Consider the following 19,952-nt stretch of genomic DNA (forward strand, 5'->3'; position numbering starts at 1 on the left):
ACGCCTGCCTTTGTTTCCTTCCACACATGCCTATTGTTTTTATAAATTGTTTATATGAAGTTATCAGATATATGTTAGAGTAACTGTAATTTCCACTTAACCCCAGTTTACAATGCATATTTGCATTTGTGCCATATATCTGCTCTGGATTTCAAATATTTTTCTAGACAGTCATACTAATGTTTTACCCTGAACTTGTCCCAACACACCAAAGCAGGATATCTTGACACAAGTATTTCTTCAGCCTCTAATTTTAGGGCCTCCAAGGACCTAATCCTAACCGCCTCAGTTATCTTCTCCCTGCCATGCCACTATTCAAGCCACTGATTTTGAAGAAGCCTCCAGGCCCTGTTTAGTCATTCACATCACATTCAGAAATATAATTATAAAGACTGTAATTACATGCAGAGATCAAAGGCTTGTGTCCCAGTCTGGTAGCTGGTTACTTTGAGATTTACTTTCTGTTTTATATAAGGACAGCTTTTCATTTGCAACAACTCTGTTCTTACATGACTTATTACCTGGTCACTATACTAAAGGCATGTTAAAATTCTGATTACTTTAATTTTATATACCAGAGTCTCTTATAGATCATATGACAGACAGAAAATACTCATAATAAACAATAAAGAAAAGGCCAGATGATCACATTGACTCATTAGTTTATATAGTGCGGTTGAACACTTATACAATATAGATATTAAGCAGCAAATGAAAGTCATTTATCATGTCACTGCATGTGTTGTCAAACACAAATCTTGGCATTACAAGTACTTCTGTTTCATATGGGAAATAAAGACGAAGTTAAGACTGTGGTGAACTGAAGCAGACATCCACAATCTAATGGCCTCAGTGAGTGCAGAACCTACAGTTTATCCATGGGAGGAACAGTAGAGTACACTAAAACGCAACAGAAGGCATTACTCACTCTTTTTCTGTAACTGGAAAATGGGAGCAATCAGAGAGAGGGGGAGTGTTTGTGAGATCATTTCCTGTCTTTTTTTTTCTTATTTGCCTACTTCAATATGTTTCCATGTGCCACAGATATTTTAAAAAGAAGTGGGCAGCCTGTTCATGCTGCAGGTAAAATAGGTGAACCATAGCGTCTCAGTAAGTAGGACAGTCAAACAAAAAAAGATGCCATTTATGTAGTGATTTTTATGAATCTTTCATCCACAAAAAAACTGGAGTGTTTACCACTCTTTCCACAATTAGGAACTGGAAATTTTTTTTTGCTATGGGACCACAGAAAGGAAAACTGTACAAAAGAAAAGCCTCTTTGTGTTCATAGTTCCACATGTTTAAAAGTAAATTAAATTTTTGCATCAGTTCCCATAGGCGGGGCGGTATTTCTTCAAATGTCAAACTGTTCTCCGCTGTGCTAACAGGTTAAATGATATAGGATATAGGATTGGTATAGCACTTTAATTTAACCCTAAATTTATTGGGGACAAAGGACTGACCTGACTTCTGGAATGTCAGTGCTCCAGGGTACAGCAAAGTGGGGCCCATCAAAGAGCAGAGGTCAGGATTAGGCGGGGGAAGGGTCCCGATAATTGGAGGAATTGGTGGGTGCAAGCTGAGCTCTTTTGTTTTGAACAGCAGTGTCCTGCACGCTCTGCCTGGCTTTCTCTGATTATCAGGGAAGTCCTGCAGTATACAGGAACAACATAAAGTTGACTTCTCACTGGGATTCTTTAGTCAAATGCACAGCGGAGTAGAAAGTGAACTTACATCATTTATCACTAATTAACCCAAGTTAGTCGGTTAGTTAGTTAATATTGGCGATAATGAAAACATATGCACCAAAAGTGCTGCCATATAACCTCCAGGGGTGCATTTTTAAATCATAATTGCACAGATGTTCCTAAAGAAACTATTTTACAGGTATTAGTCACTTTTTTATTAGTTATTTTAACTGTTCAAGAGCTTTCCTGTTAACTAATGCAGTAAAGAATTCTGTAGATATATTAATGACACAAAATTTGTATCCCTTTGTATGGTTATTGTTCTAAGAGGTCTTCTTGGATGTGCAAGAGGTTGTACTTTAAAAATGTAATTACTTTTAATGTTGGAAATATAAAGATAATAATTATTGTAATGATTGTAATCATTAGAAATATATGGCCCTCTGCTGTACAACCTTGTAGTGCCCAGCAGTTTTTACTTTGCTCACACACAGACCAACACAATTTCACACTGAAATTAAACAAATATTTAAAAAAGAAGGAAACATGTATAATTAAGCAATAAAACAGTAGCAGTACTACTACTGTACTAGCAGTATTTTATACAATGCACATAAATACATATAATCCACAAAAGTTATAACAGAGAATCAATTTGTATACAGTATTAAATAGCAATATAAAAAAAACAGTATCTGCACTTTTAGAAACACACATAGTGTAAAGCAAAGCTCCTCTGTGACATAGTGCCAAGAGATCCTGACATCCTTAAGGCCCTGGATAATTGTTGGGCTGTGGTGGTTGACGTGCTTCTTCAGTGTTGCATGGATTAGGTGCTTTGAGGATTTGAAAAATGCCAGTGCTTATTTTTTAAAATGCTGCAAGACATTTTGGTCTCAGTACACTCGGATTTAAAGCAGTGTTTGCAATTGACTCAAACTAGTTGGAATTGGGTGTTGGATTTATTAAAGGATGTCCATTGTCTCCTTCCTTGTTTGTGAAAATTGAGTTAGGGTTAGGTAGTATCAAGGTGCGACCACAGTCTGGAGAATGTCGTTTTTTTAATCTCAGGATATGAAACTGTCTCTGGCTCAATTCCTGATACACGGTGGAGCCAATTAACCTTTTCTACAGCAGGGATTTTCACATGTCATAAAAACACACTTGTAATTAATAGCATGAATCATGGGTTTGTTCCATTTACGTGTCCAGGTTTCAAGGCCCTTGTATTGTGCATGCTGGCTCACTGACTTGTCTTACTGGGACACATAAATGTAACAGCCATTGTTAATATTATTAGTTATACCTGCGCTTTTCCTGCAATAACAAAATGTCTGTTGTGAAAAAAATGCCTATAGTTACTGGCTATAGCGTAACTAGGAAGGGGATTGTTGTTAGCTGAAGCAGAGAAACTCTCCAGAAAAAGGTGTCGTATTTAGGAATGCAACTACTGTACGAAGAGGAGATCATTAATATGTATTATGTATTGTTGTGTATGATGTGCATTGTCTTATATGCCAGTGCCAAAAATGAATTTCCATTTATGTAAATTTAATGGACAATAAAGTAGTCTGAATCTGAATCAGGATCAGATATTTGAGATCTCATTATTAATGAATGACTGCAAAAACTGTTGTGAAATGAGTGACGGTAAAGTGCATCAGCTTTAGTAATGTGGCCGTTGTAATGGATTGTAATGTGCTGAAGAGAGAGCCCTAATGAACGCTAGTGTTCGCTTCTTGGCTGTATCTTTAATCTGACCCCAGTTCATGGCCAAGAGGATGATATTGTGGCAAGTGGCTGAAATATCGAAAAACACTGATATGCCCATGGGGGCCTCTCTCTGCAGGTGTACAGGGCAAAGCTGACTGGAAAGAGACCTCAGAGCAGACCCAGGGCATGCCACAGGGACTACAACTCCCAGCTGACATGGCGACACTTGGTGGAGCTGGGGAGCACCTGGGCTACTCCACTGGCTGTGTTGCCACAGTGACACTGACTCCGAAACTAAAATAAATGGGTGGATGGATGATAGACATGACGTAAACATACTATGTTATTATGTATTCGTATTACGGAAGCTAAGAGTCATATATTACAGATCAGAATCTCATTTCTTAGTTTATTTTATTTTATTTCAGCCACTCTCAAATTATGCAACCCAAATACACATGTAAATAGATAATAATGTAAATAATAATATATTGTTTGTTTTCCTCTTCAGTTTCTGACCAAAAAGGTGTAGACCAAAGAATAAGCTTATAACACCTACCCTCTTTACATTATTTTTTAAAATAAATCCCATAAATACAATAATAATCATATCTCAGTTTCATATCTGTTAATTTCCAAATCTTCTTTCAAAAACTATGAAATCAATCTATTCCTGTGTAGATTCTATTATTTTAAGATTAGTTACACTTTAGTTTCTACTGCTACATGACCATCCTCTCAGGGGTCATTTAAGTTTAATTTGATTAATCTTACACTGTAACTTACACTATGATGTTTAGGGTCTTCCGTGTGTTGCCGTTTTGGTGATATTATGACCCTAGTTTATTCAAGTTAGCTGATTTGATTATTTCACGCCTATATAAATAGATCAAAATCTGACTAAGGCTCTGGTCTCTGATTGCTCTGTGAATATTTCCTGCTGATTTCCCATCTAAATTTGATCAAAACATAAGACACACAAGAATTAGTCAAGAGTTGATTATCTCAGAAAAGAGGCAGCAGGACATGCTTGCATATTTTCCTACACTGTACACAAGGACTGCTAATAAAATCTGTAGATAATGGAAACACTGGTGTGTGTGACCAGATGAATATGGCTGAAAGAAATCCATGCATATATTGCTTTATTATACATTGTAGTTAATTATTGTAAAGGTTAAAGCTGATAACCAATCATTTCTTTTAGGTTTACAGCTCTAAAGTAGTAGCAAACGGTTTTCTTCTTCTGCACTGCTTCAGCTCTACTACCTTATTTATTTCACCTCTTAGCTCCACCCCTGCAACTGACTTGCCAGAGAAAAGTGGAAATTTCCAGTAATTCCTACTGCCTCATAAGAATTGCTCCTCCTCCTTCTAGTTTCCCGCCTTTCACTCTACCTGCTACATACTGGTCTGAAGACCTTGTGGCCCTCTGCTGTACAACCCAGCAGTTTTTACTTTGCTCACTCACAGACCAAACAATGTCACACTGAAACGAAACAAAACATCTTCCTTTTGATTTCTGTCTTAATCACACAGACAAGATTTCCTGTGTTATCTGTATTTCTGTTTATTGTAACAAGAGCTATAAACCTTGTCAAGAAGATGTTGAAAATTAAAATACGTGGTCTCTCCTTAATGTGATGGCCATATTAGAAATTAAAACATGTTTGTTTAAAGGTGTTATTTACACAGATCTTTCTTGAGCCTGAACAACCTTTGTTAACAATGTTTGTACCTCATAACCCTCTGACTAGTTTTAACCGTTGAATTATATAGCTCTTCAATAATGAACAAGGGTTGGTTTGGGATCACAGAACAGATGGTAGATTTGCATTTCTATTTCTCTGGCTGATCTGATATTCCGGTGTCTGGTTTGTTTCAGAGATTTCACATGCTCCAAAGCATGCCTCAGACGGACACATCTAAGAAATCAAGAATCAAGAATTGCGGCAAGGACTTTGGTGATTACAAGAGAGCCACACCTAGGCGTCCTAGGTGTGGCTTAGATATGGAAAACAAGATGATATCTGTAAACGTACCTGAGAGGTTCAAGTTATCTCTACACTACGTTGGTGATTTTATAACTTCCTCTTGATTCAAGACTATAATATAACCATGTTCACACGGGCAGCCTTGATGTTTGATAGAGAATCATAAATCCACAAGGCAGCTGGAGGGGAGAACTTTGAGCGTGTTGATGGCATGAGGCATACTGACCTTACACCCATTGTGAGGCACCAACAAAGAGCCATCTGCACAGCAACCAAGGCTGAGATGAGGGACTCGCACACAGGGGGGGGGGGCGCAAATGGGGACCTGGAGAGTGTAAAAGAGAAAACAAATCAGTGATACAAAAAGAAAACAAAAAGAAATCTTATCAGCTGGATGATATCTGAAACATCTAAGCAGTCAGTGCTAACGTCTCAGAGGTTTGTGTACCAAGAAAACAAGATGCTGCACAAAACATCTACCCTGAGAGTTCATGGACCTCTCCACTGCTTGTAAAGTGGAAGACAAGAGCTGCTGGCCTAATCACTCAAGAGCACATTTCCTGTCTACTGCATGATGAGATGAAGTCAACTGAAGCAGTTTAAGGCTAATATTTAACTCAAACCTGGTGCTCGAACACAAGTCTCTCATTCTTCCTTCAGGCAGAAACATAGATGATTTGGTTCTGCAAAGGTCTGAAATGTAACAATACATTTCTTGGTTTAGTAGGTTCATGTTTTGGATGTAAATAGGTTTCATAGTGAAACCAGTATCTAGTTTTTCTTTAAACATGGAGTGGGGTGCATTTCAAAATGGTGAAACAAAGACAAAATGGTGTCAGGGACATCTGTAAAAATCACAAATGTTACACAGGTAACACATGAGAGTCAGGATTGCTTAGCAACAGCAGTAAAAAATTCCTTGCAGCCTGTGTGGTAGCAGTGAAACTGAACGTGCTGCCCCCCAGTGGAGGACTGTTAACCCATGCAGGGGGAACAACGTGTGTGAGAGTGTGTGTGTGTGTGTGTGTATATGTGAATGTGAATGTGTCTGTGGGGGGGAGGGTCTAGCACAGAAAGATCAAAGCTCACTTCTCCAAAGCATGTATGTGCAACACAGTGAAACTGCTGCAATTATTTGCAAGCTGTTAACCTCATAAATGAAGAAGGACTTGATATATAAAAGTGATATCCTCTTTCCTTCCTCAGCACTGTTCGAAAAATATGTTCAGTAATTTGATTGGCTGGAAAATGCACCAGCTCTCATGGTGGGTGGTTGCTTAGCAACATTCATGGGAGGGTGGGATGTGGGTGGGAAGGTGTGAGTGATTGGGGGGAGGGGGGTGGGGGTTTGGAGGTGGGGCGTACTTCAAGGGGAGGGAGCATGGTGGGTGTCAGCAGACTGGCTGGGGAAATACCTGGCAAAAGTCCCAAATAAACAACAGAGAGAGAGAAGACAGAGAGGGAGACAGAGGACAGGGGTATTTTCTAAGTCCAGCGAGTAAAGCGATAACAGTCATGTTTGAGATAAAGGGAACAATGCTTTTTATAAGTGCTAACACAGTTTGTTCCCATGGGGACAGGAAGGCATTGTGCTGAAAACTTTGTTGAAAGTGAGGTGTAAGTTGAAAACAAAAAAGCTTTACAAAACCACATGATGGATTCAAAGAGAAGTGTGGTTTCTTTAAATGAAATGGACTCCAGCGTCAGATTAGAATGAGTGAAAATGAGAGAAACATTATGACTGATGCAATGACATGGGCTACTGCTCTTGATAAGGTGTGACAGTTTGACAAGATGAATAGGCCACAAACAAGCATGCTGTGCTCTGATAACAGTGCTTATAAACACTACCTGAACTTGAATGTGTGAGTCGCATTGTTGGCTGTGTAGATGTACCACTATAAATGTCACATTTCTAGGGAACTGCTTAGATTACAATTAATAATTCAAAATAATTCAGATGAGTTCAAACTAAACTAAACTATAACAAGCTCAACAGCCTGCAGCATTTACAAGAGTCCTACATAACCAGGGGACTAAAAGGACAAGAGATGATGAGGTATCACATAGAACTTGTTGTGCAGAAAATGGGAAGAGTGTTCAGCAAGAGGAAGAGAAAAGGTGGAAAATGTGCTTATATGGAGAGGAGGAGTAAAAAAAGGACCGGCTGGGGTGGCTGTTGCTGCTGGTAGGTACAGCTTGGAGAAGGAGGTGGGCCTTGGAAATGGCTGATGCAGGCGGTCTCTGCAGGCAATGAGGACTCTTTGTCAGGAGCAGGAAATGAGGTTTCTGTTGTGATTAAAAGGAAGGTTTCTATGGCAATGCAGAGAGCCGTGTGCACAGAGAATTTGTTGGGAGTGGAGGGGGCTAAGCGAGAGTAGAATTTCAAAGAAAGCAGCCTCCTCCATCTCATCTCCCCCCACCGCCACCCCTCTGCTTTTTCACAGCACCCTTTTATCTCTGATAATCTGTTTTCATAGCCACACAGTTGAGACTAAGGGGGATTATCTTGGGCAAACCAAGTCATTGGTCGATCAGTCATAAACGTTTACAGAGTAGCAGTTTCACTTCCTGAAAACGCTGCTCTTGAAACCTAACTGAACGAAAATAACCGTTAAAGGTTATTTTATCATATAAACAAATAAGGAGCTCAAGCTGAATAATTAACATAATAGCCCAATTGTGTCTCTTTCTTGTGTAGACAGCTACACTGTACACATCTGTCAAATCAACCCCTCCTCCCTTTTCTGTGCAGCCCATGAGAAAAGAAAAGTATGATGGCATCAGTGTGACCTTTAAAACCTAAATATAGCAACACGCTTTGTTAATTGTTTTACTGAGCTGTAGTAGCAAAAATATATGTTTCTTAAAATAAGTTCCTCATCCTGATTTTCTCAGTTGAAAAGAGGAAGCTACTCTCTGCAGCAGTGTATGCCATTTTTGCCCCAACACAGACTTGTTCCAGGATGTTTGGATAATATGACATTTGAAACTGCTGAAGATCAAAGTTAAGTTTTTTTTTCACCCTTGCTCACTACAAACCACACTGACTGTTTTAAGAAGAGGATACAGATGACCCTCATAGACACAGACATGGAAATCTGCCTGCTAAGCCTACTGGGCATTAACTGATGTCTGAGACAGTACTGATTTGAGCTGTACATGAAAATAAAGAACTCATATAATGCAAAGGTCACAGAGGACAGTTTATTTAAACATTGACACAGTGTGCTCAAATTCAGTGACTACAGTGGAGTCCTGAAAGCTTGTCACCTCCTTTTTGTAAACGGTGAACCAAGGTCTCAGTATGTCAATTAGAATTAAAAAAGGATCTGCTGCCCCCAACCTTTCTGCTTGAGCATAGCAGCAAGTATCATGTAATGAAACGCTGCCAGTGAGGGAGGGCTGTATTAAAACCAGATTGCATAGTCAAAGCCAGATGGCTAGTCACACATCAAAAGGACAGCTGGTTACCAGAGTCTGAAAAGGCATCGTTATAGTTCCAAACCTAATTAGTTCCCACTAAACAAATTACACCAGGATTATAAGAGACCATGCCAATGATTCATCGAAAAGGTGACATGCAAAAAACATAATTAAGCTTTAAATATTTCCATGCATGATGCAACATTTCAAATTGGCCAATCAAGTTGATCCTCCATTGATTTTTATGACAGTTAACATTGAAAGTAGGCCCTTCATTTGTAGATGATGTAGCGTACAAGGATCCCATGTTTAATATTTCCACTTTTCTAGACTAATCAGACCGTTGTGTTAGATTACTGCTTCCTCCAGGGAGCGCTGCCTGCTGCCAAACTGCTGACTGGTTTTTGACACTTTGTTTGCTGCCTGCCGGGCTGAACTCTCTTTCAGCATTACCTAAAAATCATATGAAAAAAATCAGTTGAAATGTAGCATAGTAAAAAATATCTGTACAAATAGTCACCTTTTCTTTCATTGAACTGACCCCTTTAATGATTTTTTTGCGAAGTTCCCCCTGTGAAAGTGGACGTTCTTCTTCATCAGTGACAGGAGACTCTCCTGCGTCATACTCCACACTGAGAGATACAAACAAACAGATACACTCATCAACCTCATGTGTTTAAATCTGTAGATTTAATCAAAATGAACAGATAAAAGGCTGAACCTATTGACTGCAGGTTGGATACTAATATTCTCCTTGAGCATTTCTGGATTTTGACCCAGAAGAAACTTGGCCAGATCTTTTGGATTGTAGTCCTTTTCCAGATCCTGTAAGTGTTATAGACAGACAGACATTACAATATAGATCAAAATTAATGTACTGCATACACAGTGTGTCAGAGGTGGCAGGACAGAGCCACAGGTTCATAAGTTACTTTAGAATTGAGGAAAGCTTGTATGGTGAGCAGCTCATTGGTCCTCTGTTCCACCAGACCCAGGTAGGACATGATGTTGTTCTCACTGATCCCTGAAGAGGAGCCCAGCATGTCCTCTATCACTGAACGGTCACACTCCATCTTAGAAAAAATGCTGTTCACTTCTGTGAGATGGTAAAAACCAAGAGTCAGGACTGCTTCAAACTGTCACCTGAGTATATGAAAGAAAAAAAAAGTTACACCCCAAACCTGTTTTAACCTGGTCCAGGATTTTGCTTATGATGCTAGCTTGGTCTTCATAGTCCTCAGCTTGAGACTTGGTTTCCTTTTGTCGCTCATCAGTGTCTCTCAGCAAAGAGCGATGTTCTCGCTCCTGTTGCAAACCCTCCACACGAAACTGCTCCATCTCTCCTTGGATCTGTTTATTCGCATGTTTCAGTGAAAACATATAAAAGACACGAGCGAACAAACCTCCACACTAAAGATTACATTTTCCTTTTCACACTAATTGAATTGCAAAATTAAAAAAACACCTCTATCTCCTTAGCTTTCATTTAATTTCCATTAACTTAAAAATATTAAGGGTTGTAGGACCCTGGCCTTTGAAGTTCCTAATATTGATTACTTGTAATATTTGTGAACAAGGAATTAAGTGTATTCTAATGTTGCACAGAATAGCCAAATGTGTGAATAGACGAAGTTCAAATTTAATTTTAAATTTTATTCAGAGTTAAAATAAGAAAAAAAAAATATTAGAGTTTTCATGGATTTGGAAAAACAAACTCACCTGGCTGATTTGATCCCTCAGTGCTTCAGCCTCATTGTTTTGCTCATTTACAAAATTGAAGAGTGCAAAGTTTCGGTCTTCAACTACACAGCGAAACAGCAACATACCAGTGAGACACATTTAAATCCTGAGACTGATCACTCTCATGATCAAAATATTACTTTACTTTTATATAGCTGTAATGTCTCTCCAAAGCTAGAGAATGTAAACTAAATGAAAATACAGTTAGGGTTAGGTATTTGGTTATTTGGGCCATAAAATATGCTTATACGTAAATATGTGCAGGGCTCCAGGACCCTTTTCTTTGTGAATGGCTGTGAGAGTCAGGATTTATTAGGGAGACTTACCCTGGATGAACCTGGTGACCAGCATGTCCAGGTTGTCCTCCCCTGTCACAGTCTGAATCCTCTCAAACACCTCCTCTAAAGCGTCCAGTGACTCCTCACCTGAGTCCGTCCTCCTCTGCTCCCTCAGTTCCGACACTGCGACATACAAAAAATTCTACTATCATATTGTTATTATCATAACCATGTTTATCATTCACATTTTCTGCCTTAGTACGACTGGACTGCCCATACAGTATTTAACAAACTTTAATCAACGATGCCAAATCTATGCATCACAGTCTTATACTGTAGATGATCCAGAATAAATTCAATAGCATTTCTTTTGCCACAGTGCTTCTACTATTGGCTGAAACAAGTTAACAAAGAAAAAGATCACTTTATTTCTATTTCAGTGTTCAAGGACTCACTGGAAAGACTGACTGTACTTTCAGACTCTAAAGTTGGTTTTGAGCAAATAGCAATGTCAACAGTGTTCTTTCCTCTTCTACGTTTACATTACATTAATTTAAACTTTGGTTATGGAACATTTATTCTGGCCTATGTCTTATTTGGTTAAGACATAGCCTAGTCAGTTGAACTGTGTTTATGTTGCTACAATTTCTTTTCCAATTATTTGCTGTTCAGTAGCTATGATGCATGATGATGATGATGTGTGTTTTGGTATTTTTGTATTCAGCAATGTGTATATTTTAAATACAGTTATTCAAAAACTTTTTAGCAGCTAGTTGTAAAACTGTAAGGAAGAATTTGTTAATATTTGTCTTGACTGAGGAGGAATATATATAAGTATTATTAGCACAACTGATTGTATCACTAACACTTTTGTCATTCTTATAATTATTAATATGACAAGACAGCAAAGTAACAGCTTACAATGGCTATGCCTTACATTGTCTGTGTCCCATCTCCTGGCCGTCATCTTGGCTAGTCCTCTCACTGCACTTGGTGGTCATGAACTCTTTCAGGCTACACTCATGTGCAATGACCCTTTCCAATTCTTTCATCTCAGCATTGTACTGGGCGAGATCCTTCACTGCCTTCTCTCTCATCATGGTCATCTTGGACTGAGCCTCCACCCTTATGCACAAAAGATTATAATATGAGTTGCACATCATGCAGATTTTTTTCTATTGTACATTACACAACTATCTCAAATGTCACCTGGCATCGTAAGCGGCAGTAGACAGATTGATCATTTCCCCAATCTTCTTGTGGACTTCTTGGAGTTCCTGCAACACACAAGAATCAGTGCAGAGACATATGCAGAGTTTTTTTTTTAGTTGACAAATTAAAACTACTTGAAAAGTTTAACAAAAAAAGCTAAATCTTGTTTTGCTCCCGAACCTTTAATAATCTACGGTGTGATTCTGACCTTGTCCAGCCTGTTGTGAAGTTGCTGAAAACGGACACGTTCAATATGAAGAGTCTGCATCTCCTCTCTCAGGTGGCTGTTTTTGGTCAGCTGCTCATTGAAGCGGGTCAAAGCCTGAAGAGGACGTTGACATAAACTTCAACATTCTCTAATAACATTTGAAGATATGGATTTCTGTAAATTTGTACTATTGACTGGACAAATATGCTGTTCTCAATAATCTACTCAGATAATATTTCCAGATCTTTCATTACTCACTCTGTCCAGTTTGTATTCCCAGGTACGTATGGCCTTCTGAGTCCGTCGTACTTCAGATCTTAGTGTGTCACTAGTATTGACCTCCCCTTTTCTCAGCTCTGCCAGCTTCATCTCTATGTTTGAGATCTATCCACATTAGAGAAGACACATGGTATGGGACAGCTGTGGATGCATGACCAGCAATGTCAATAAACATGAGGTGAAACTAAAATTACTACCATAAAGAGTGAAAAAGACTATATTAACCTCTTTCATTATTTCTTTTTGACACTGCTTCTCTTTCTCCAACTCCTCCTCTAGCATGTCTCTCTGCTCCAATAGAGCATTGAGACTCTGGGTGTCCTCACTGTCTTGCTGTTGTCGGGACAAGCTTTTACATGCACCAAGGTTTTGCTGCAGCTCCTCCTGCTCCGTCAGAAGCTTCTGTATCTCCTGCCTTCATCCACAACATATTAACAGCTAATCAGATGAACAGAAACACACATACTGTTGACAGTGTAATGTAGGTGTAGTGCTTATTCACTGTTGTTTGCGAATCTGCTCCCGAGCCTGAATGTTGTAGGCCTGTCGGTCTCCTTCCATGATCCTGAACTGTCTCTGCAGTTTGGTTATCTCTGATTCTGCTCAAAGAACATAATACAGTAGCCTATATTATTTAAATATTTGCAAAATAATACATCTGAGTGAATGTCAACATCTAATACTACTACTAATAAGAGCATAACCAATATTACCTGTGCCGTCCATATCCATCTCGCTGCCATCTGAATGGGCACTTCTGGCTGATCTTCCTCGTGGCATTGTCACGAGCTTTAGAGGCAAAAAAATAAAAATGAAGATATGTTCATAGACAATATTGAACTTGAATTGTACCTTACTAAGGGAATATTTTGTGACCAGTAGGTTTAACCAAACTTAAATATTTAAATCTAACTGAGCACCAATACACTTCATCTTGCAGACGAATCAGCAAGCTAAATCCATGCCATCAACCACAGGTACAAAACAACTGAGTTAGCTTTACCCACCAGGACATACAACCAAGCTAAACAAGCACGTAAGCTTTTTTCTATAGCTGGGTATTTAATATTTGGATTTCATCTCACCAGTTAAAAGTGTTCAAAGTTAAAAAACACCTGTGACTCCTCTCAAGCTCACACAGCAGTCTGAGTTGTTGGCAACCGTTGCTAAGCGCAGTGACGCTTCCTGTCCCTGCTGTGACGTGTCATGATATGAGCCCATTGAGGAAAAGTCTTTTACAGTCTTTTTACAGTCTATGGGAAAAGTCGAGAAAATAACACCCAGTGTGAATAAAGTCAAAGTTTGAGAGAACAGTAAGCAACATTTTACTCTACTTGTGTATTTTGATGGGCGAAAGTTGCCAAGTCGTTCATGTTCTGAAGTAGCCTGGAATAACTTGTAGCATACGGTGGCCCTGAAGTGCAAAACACAATAGCAAATCGCAAAATACAACAGCAAATAAGAAAACACAACAGCAAATCACAAAACACAATTTGTGATAAGCTGTTGTATTTTCTTATTTGTTGTTGTGTTTGCGATTGTTTTGCACTTCAGGCCCATCGTATCAGGGCCGACTAGGCTTAGACACCTCTCAGGGAAAATTGTGTACTTTTTACCCTACCATTAATTTATTTAGTAGGCCTACTGTTGATGCTTCAGGAGGTAGCTTTTGCTGGTAAAACTTCTTTACTTATATTTCAATAATATTTTGAATGTATTTTCTACTTTTATTTATTAATGGGTCTAAATAGCTCTTCCAAAACGAATGGTTTAAAATAAGAGTAATGACTGCCTTGCTGAGATGGGGGAAAATTCAAAGAAAAAGTCTTGCAATGTTTCACTGAACCTTTATTGTTATGCAAGTGTTAACACAATCAATGACAGAAAATGGGTGGAAAACAATTTTCTATTTCAAAATGAACTTTAAGAATCAGCTCTTTGCAGACTATTTATTATAATAAAAATATGCAAAATATATTGGGGGCCCATCTATACTGCACATGGGCAATATGTGTCTTGCATTTTCCATGATTACGGATTCATATGCAGCATATATTTCCACTTATTGTAGCCTCATGGAGAGTATATTTTGTAGCATCTAGGCTTAAGTTAATTTAATTCCACATACTCATTAGGATAAGTACTGCAAATGTCACACAAGCTAAAATATATGGGGTAGAAACTACAAAATACATCAGGGCTACAATTATAGCTACAGTAGTGTATACAGTCATAATGAAGGTAGCCATAATCAAACAAAATATGCAGATGTAAATTTTACAATTTATATTTACAGATTTGTTTTTCCTCTATTTATTGTGCTGCCTCTGGCTGTGACTGAGGCTCTTCCTGAGATGGTGTTGGTGGGACACCCTCTAGGAAGGTACAGAAGTGCTCTGAGGTATTAAGCTCAGGTTTCCTCAAAAGCAAGTAGCATTTTGGGAAGTAGTAAGCTGCAACCAGTCCGAATATGCCTGCCAGGGTTAAAGAAATTTGAACAATAGACCTACTCTTTTCAGCCAATCCTATGTAGACTGGAATAAAGGTCACCCAAATCACACAGTAGATTAAGCTGGAAAAGGTGATGTCTCTGGCAAGGTTATATTGATGAAGTGGTTTCACTGCTATGAAGGTGCACATGAATGATATAAGGGCCATTACGAAGTTCAAACCTTGCATCAAGGCATATCCTATCAAGGGTAATACAGGACATGACAGGAAAGCTGTCACAAAGTCTATTTTCATAGTTGCTAAATATTTAGATAGTGAAGGTCCCTCCTGAACAAACCAGCCACAGAAACCAGCCTGCACAACACAGCAGGCCATTACAAAAAGCCAGCTCACGGGGCCTCTTATCGTATGCAGGTGAGAGGCAACCTTCTGTGGGAACTCTGTCACGACGAATATCTGTATGAAAAGAAGGGTTTGCATCCTGATTACAATGTGTCCTCTTTATTTTGTCCTATTATACAATGCATTTTAACTGTCATTCCTCACCTGCAGTGAGATGGACGTAATAATGGAGAGTGCGACTGTTTGGAAAATGGAGGTGAAAGGCAGCTGAAGATTACACACCACGTCTCCTGGCTGCCCCAGGAAGAGCAGCAGACTGAGGGAAGCTCCCATCAAGCTGAGTAGAACCACAAAAGTCAGTGTTCCTCCTGAGGACATTACTAACGGGGTACCCCTGTGTCTCAGGAACACAACACCCACTGACCCCTGACATACTAGCAGCAGCACCACAGCCAGTGTTATTATCAGGGCCTCAGGTTTGTCCCAGGACAAAAAGTTAAAGGTGGGTTTAGTACAATTAGTACTACGGATTAGGGACCACTGGCCTTCAGGACACTTGGAACACTGGATGTCATCTATGAATCGGAAAACATAATATAAAATTTGGTTTTATTAACACTAAATATTAAAATCAAACAAGGAGGACCATATGTGATGCATAATTTGATTGCTTCTTAATTAAATGAATTGTTTGATATTTTGGGAAATTCTCATAATTTCATTAATTTGTGAGCTTAGATGCTGATAGACAGATTTTGTTACCATTGGACAGCAGGCAGCTCTTCCCCCATTTCCAGTCATTATGCTATGCTAAACTAAGGTAAGCAGCTGCTAGCTGTAACTTCATATGCACTGTACAAACATGAGATTGGAATCAATCTTCTCATCTAACTTGCAGTGAGAAAATGAATATTCTTATTTCCCAAAATGTTGAACAATTCCAATGAAGGTTAATATTGGAGAGATGTTAGGACAACTATATTACCCTTGTTAGCCTGGTAAGTGCCTGGCACACAGTCAATACAATCAAAACAGCATGAATGAAAGCCTTTGACTCTGTGCACCTGGCCACTCCCACATTCTGCTGAACAGGTGGACTGGGGGACCTGCAACAATTATGACATTACAGTTATTGTAAAAAGACAAAAAAAGACTATAAAAAGTATCTTGTATGTGTGATTAAGAAATGTTTAAATGTTTATATACATTTCTTAGTGTGTTTCTGAAATTACCGTTTTGTTTTCAGTGTGCCATTTGAAGAGAGACTTGTTGATAGACAGTTCATTTTCAAAGCTTCCAACAGGTATGAAGTCCAAATACGAGTCTTTCCAAACCCACTCAATCAAATTGTATCCTATGTTTGGGTTTCCATTTCTGTCAAACTCTACATGCGTGCCCTTTAAGTCCATAGAAGTATTCTGTAAAATCTTCAGTAGCTGCAAAAGAAAATGTCATTCATTATTTAACAAAAAAACCCCTCTGCAGCCACTCACATGAAGAAAACAAAGAAATTCACCTTCCAGGGATAGATTTTGGTTTCAGCTCCACGGGTACAGGCTTTCGAATTGCATCCCAACATGTTGTGCAATGCTTGTGCCACACTGTAGATGGCAGCATACACACTGAAAGCCTTGCGCTGCACAGAGGGCACTTCCACTAAGCTAACGTTAGCAGGTGACAAGTCCCAACATTGTGGGCAGAGACTGTCTGGAATGTTGGACTTTGGTACAAGAGGGGACATCTTCATCCTCTCCTGGCTCATTTTAGTGAAGAGCTCCTTTGTGTAGGGGGTGAACAGATCCAGGTTCTGTGTTTTGTCAGTGAACCCTAAAATTGTACCGATTTTTTGGATATTGGGGAGGGAAGTCAGTCGGTTATGGATGGCCCAACTTGTGCTGGCAATCCAAACACCAGTCATATTACTCCTGATAATCTGTAATAGATTGAATAATTGTTGTAGAAAATATAATTTATCCAGATATATTGTATCACCATGTATTATCTAAATGAATATCCAACATGATCGTTATTCTTTACTAACCTCTTTAAAAAAGATCTCTGCAGATTGTGGGATAGCAAAGACCACTACTACTCCAACGTTGGCCACTTTGATTTTCTCAGCAATGGTTTTGACCACTGGTTCAGGGTCTGTGTATACTGGAATCAGCCCCTGATAGGCCACACAGATAGACATATTCTGTGCTATTTTGGAGAATTCCTGAACACCCTGTTTTCCATACTCCTCTTCACTGCCCACCATTGCCACCCATTTCCAATGAAACTCCTTTAGCAGAAGCATAATGGCTTCCACTTGATATTTGTCACTGGGCACCGTGCGTAAGAATGACGGGTAGAGAAGTTTGTCACTGAATTTGTCACTGGTGGCACCAAAGCTAATCTGAAGTGAGAAGAGTCATGTTATTCCACTTTTGAAAAAAATGAGACATTTCACTACATTAATTTTATCTAGCCCTGCCCATCATTGAAACACAAGGCCCAATGCACATTTACTGAGGTTGCAGTGTAAACTGTTACAAGTGGATGATTGTTTCTTTCGTAATTATTTTGTCAAAAGCACAACAAAGCAATTGAATTACAGAAAAATACTTCTGAATAAAATAAAAAATACTTACACAAATTAGCTTGTAATATTGTATTTGTAATGTTTAAATATTTGTAAAACAGGCATTAATCCCCTTTTGCTAACAGTTTAAGACTTATGGGACACTGTTGAATTTTACTTTTAAGATTTACGTTCAACATTAGGAATAATTTTGTGGAAATGTCAAACCAGCTCATGAAGAAGATATATGATGACATATGAGTAAACATATTAATAACCAAACCTGTGGTATCAGAAAGAATCCCATGAGTTTTCCAATGACGGACACCATTTCTGAGGTATCAGGACCAATGACAGCTGCCATGCTGGTCTCATAGTTGGTGTAATTACACTCCACAGATAACATTCTGCTTGATTTTTCAGCGAGGAAAGAGATGGTAGGCTTCACAATGACAGCAGATTTGCTGCATGTGTCATATATTTCATAACCCAATTTGATGCCAGGGAGCAACATTTGGTTTCCGTTGATCTCCTCCACTGCATATTTCATCACTAGAGCAATGCCCAGTCCATAGTCATTTATTCTGTGCAAGCCCAGGTAGAAAAAACAGAATTAAAAGCCTTGTTAATCAAGTTAAGTATACATAGTGATGCATCATTTTATATAGTGACAGAGATAATAGGTCATCATTTCATAGAAAGGGTAAACAACTTTTTTTCATAACCCAGTACCTTTCACAGCTGATGTTGTTAGGCTCACTCCTCAGGCTGAGGTTGCTGGTCAATTCGTTGATGGGAAAGAGCCCTCCCAGCATAATGTCCCCAGATAAATTGAAGAGGCTGGTGGAAATGTTCTGAAACCATTCAGGTGAACTCACACTGCAGCTAGGTCTAAACACCCAGTACAGAACCAGTACACTGAAAGGTGCAGCCATGCTGCAGGTAAGTTCAACACTGAAGCTTTTCGAATGAGAACAGCTTGCTTATGTGTTAGTGAATCATCAAATGTTGTTGTATGCAAACTCATCTGTAAGCCTCAAAGTTAGTTGCCACAATTAGCCCCTCCCCTCCGTGATCACCTGAAATTGTTCTACCAAGTAACTACAAATCATGTGAAATGGTCCTTACAATATTCACCTACATTTACATTTGTGGTACCCATGGACATGAAATAAAGTAGCTCTCCTTTTATAATCATGAAGATGTGGATAGTATTTTCACTATTATGAATGTTGAAAAAACAATCATTCTAGTATTCATTGAACCATTCTTGTGATTTGTCAAAAAGGATAGTTGTTTTCACATTCTTAAGATATTGCATGTAGGAGGGAAAGAGTCCCCTTGCATTGTGTGTGTGTGTGCTTGTGTGTGTATTTGTCCAGGTGGTGGTCATCTTTCCGGAGTATTTCCCTGACATTTGCTTGTGGTTTGCTCTTTGATTTACTTTGGTGTAACTATCTGTCAGGGGATGAGCATATACAGTAAATTCCTTTTGGTCATCTCATCCAGAGTTGTTATCACGGCCAAACTGCATTTATCACTTTGCAAATGTTAGTTTTAGTGGGTGTCATACTCTGCCGTTTTGGTGAACATTAATGCTGCGTCGTTGCAGTTCCTGCAGCCAATGTGCTGTTATGAAAATTAGTGATATGTATTAACTTTGATGCAGGCAATAACACATATGTTTAGATTTGTTATATTGCATGTTTTCATTAGTTGTCATCATGTTTTGCATTCACCTCAGTATTGGTTTTGCATGGTCATTTGCATGCAATGTTGTCCATTCATACAAACAAATTGACATATTTCCTCCCAAGATATTTACATAAACCTACAGTCGACATACACCTTTATTTTTTTCTTTTGATTAAAAATTTAACAAGCCCAAATTTATTGTTCATAGCTGTCAAGGTTACTTACTAACTGATTTCAGAGATCTTTGGTCACAGAATTTTGAAAACAAATATCTTGTTTGTTTGTTTCATTATCCAGTAAAACACTTTGACATTTAGATATCATGTTTATTGTCGTGCAGTATATTTGTTTTAAGAACCTCAT

At 38.7% G+C, this 19,952-nt stretch overlaps 2 protein-coding genes across 2 annotated transcripts; both read right to left on the reverse strand.

Annotated features, from left to right (window-relative positions):
• Positions 1 to 9,169: 9,169 nt before the first annotated feature.
• Positions 9,170 to 13,318, reverse strand: odad1 (outer dynein arm docking complex subunit 1). Its single transcript, XM_053315550.1, has 14 exons — positions 13,252 to 13,318; positions 13,041 to 13,140; positions 12,764 to 12,953; positions 12,518 to 12,643; positions 12,260 to 12,373; positions 12,049 to 12,116; positions 11,777 to 11,964; positions 10,888 to 11,022; positions 10,541 to 10,623; positions 10,003 to 10,171; positions 9,754 to 9,917; positions 9,543 to 9,646; positions 9,363 to 9,453; positions 9,170 to 9,274 (listed from the first exon to the last, which is right to left on the reverse strand). Exons 1-14 carry the CDS (start codon positions 13,316 to 13,318, stop codon positions 9,170 to 9,172), a joined length of 1,704 nt encoding a protein of 567 aa, XP_053171525.1.
• Positions 13,319 to 14,851: 1,533 nt separating this feature from the next.
• On the reverse strand, positions 14,852 to 18,829 carry LOC128356010 (taste receptor type 1 member 3). Its single transcript, XM_053316427.1, has 8 exons — positions 18,627 to 18,829; positions 18,178 to 18,478; positions 17,373 to 17,729; positions 16,848 to 17,264; positions 16,564 to 16,767; positions 16,317 to 16,437; positions 15,536 to 15,906; positions 14,852 to 15,445 (listed from the first exon to the last, which is right to left on the reverse strand). Exons 1-8 carry the CDS (start codon positions 18,827 to 18,829, stop codon positions 14,852 to 14,854), a joined length of 2,568 nt encoding a protein of 855 aa, XP_053172402.1.
• Positions 18,830 to 19,952: the final 1,123 nt, after the last annotated feature.

This window comes from Scomber japonicus, chromosome 3 (genome assembly GCF_027409825.1).
Source record: "Scomber japonicus isolate fScoJap1 chromosome 3, fScoJap1.pri, whole genome shotgun sequence".
Taxonomy (NCBI): Eukaryota; Metazoa; Chordata; class Actinopteri; order Scombriformes; family Scombridae; genus Scomber; species Scomber japonicus.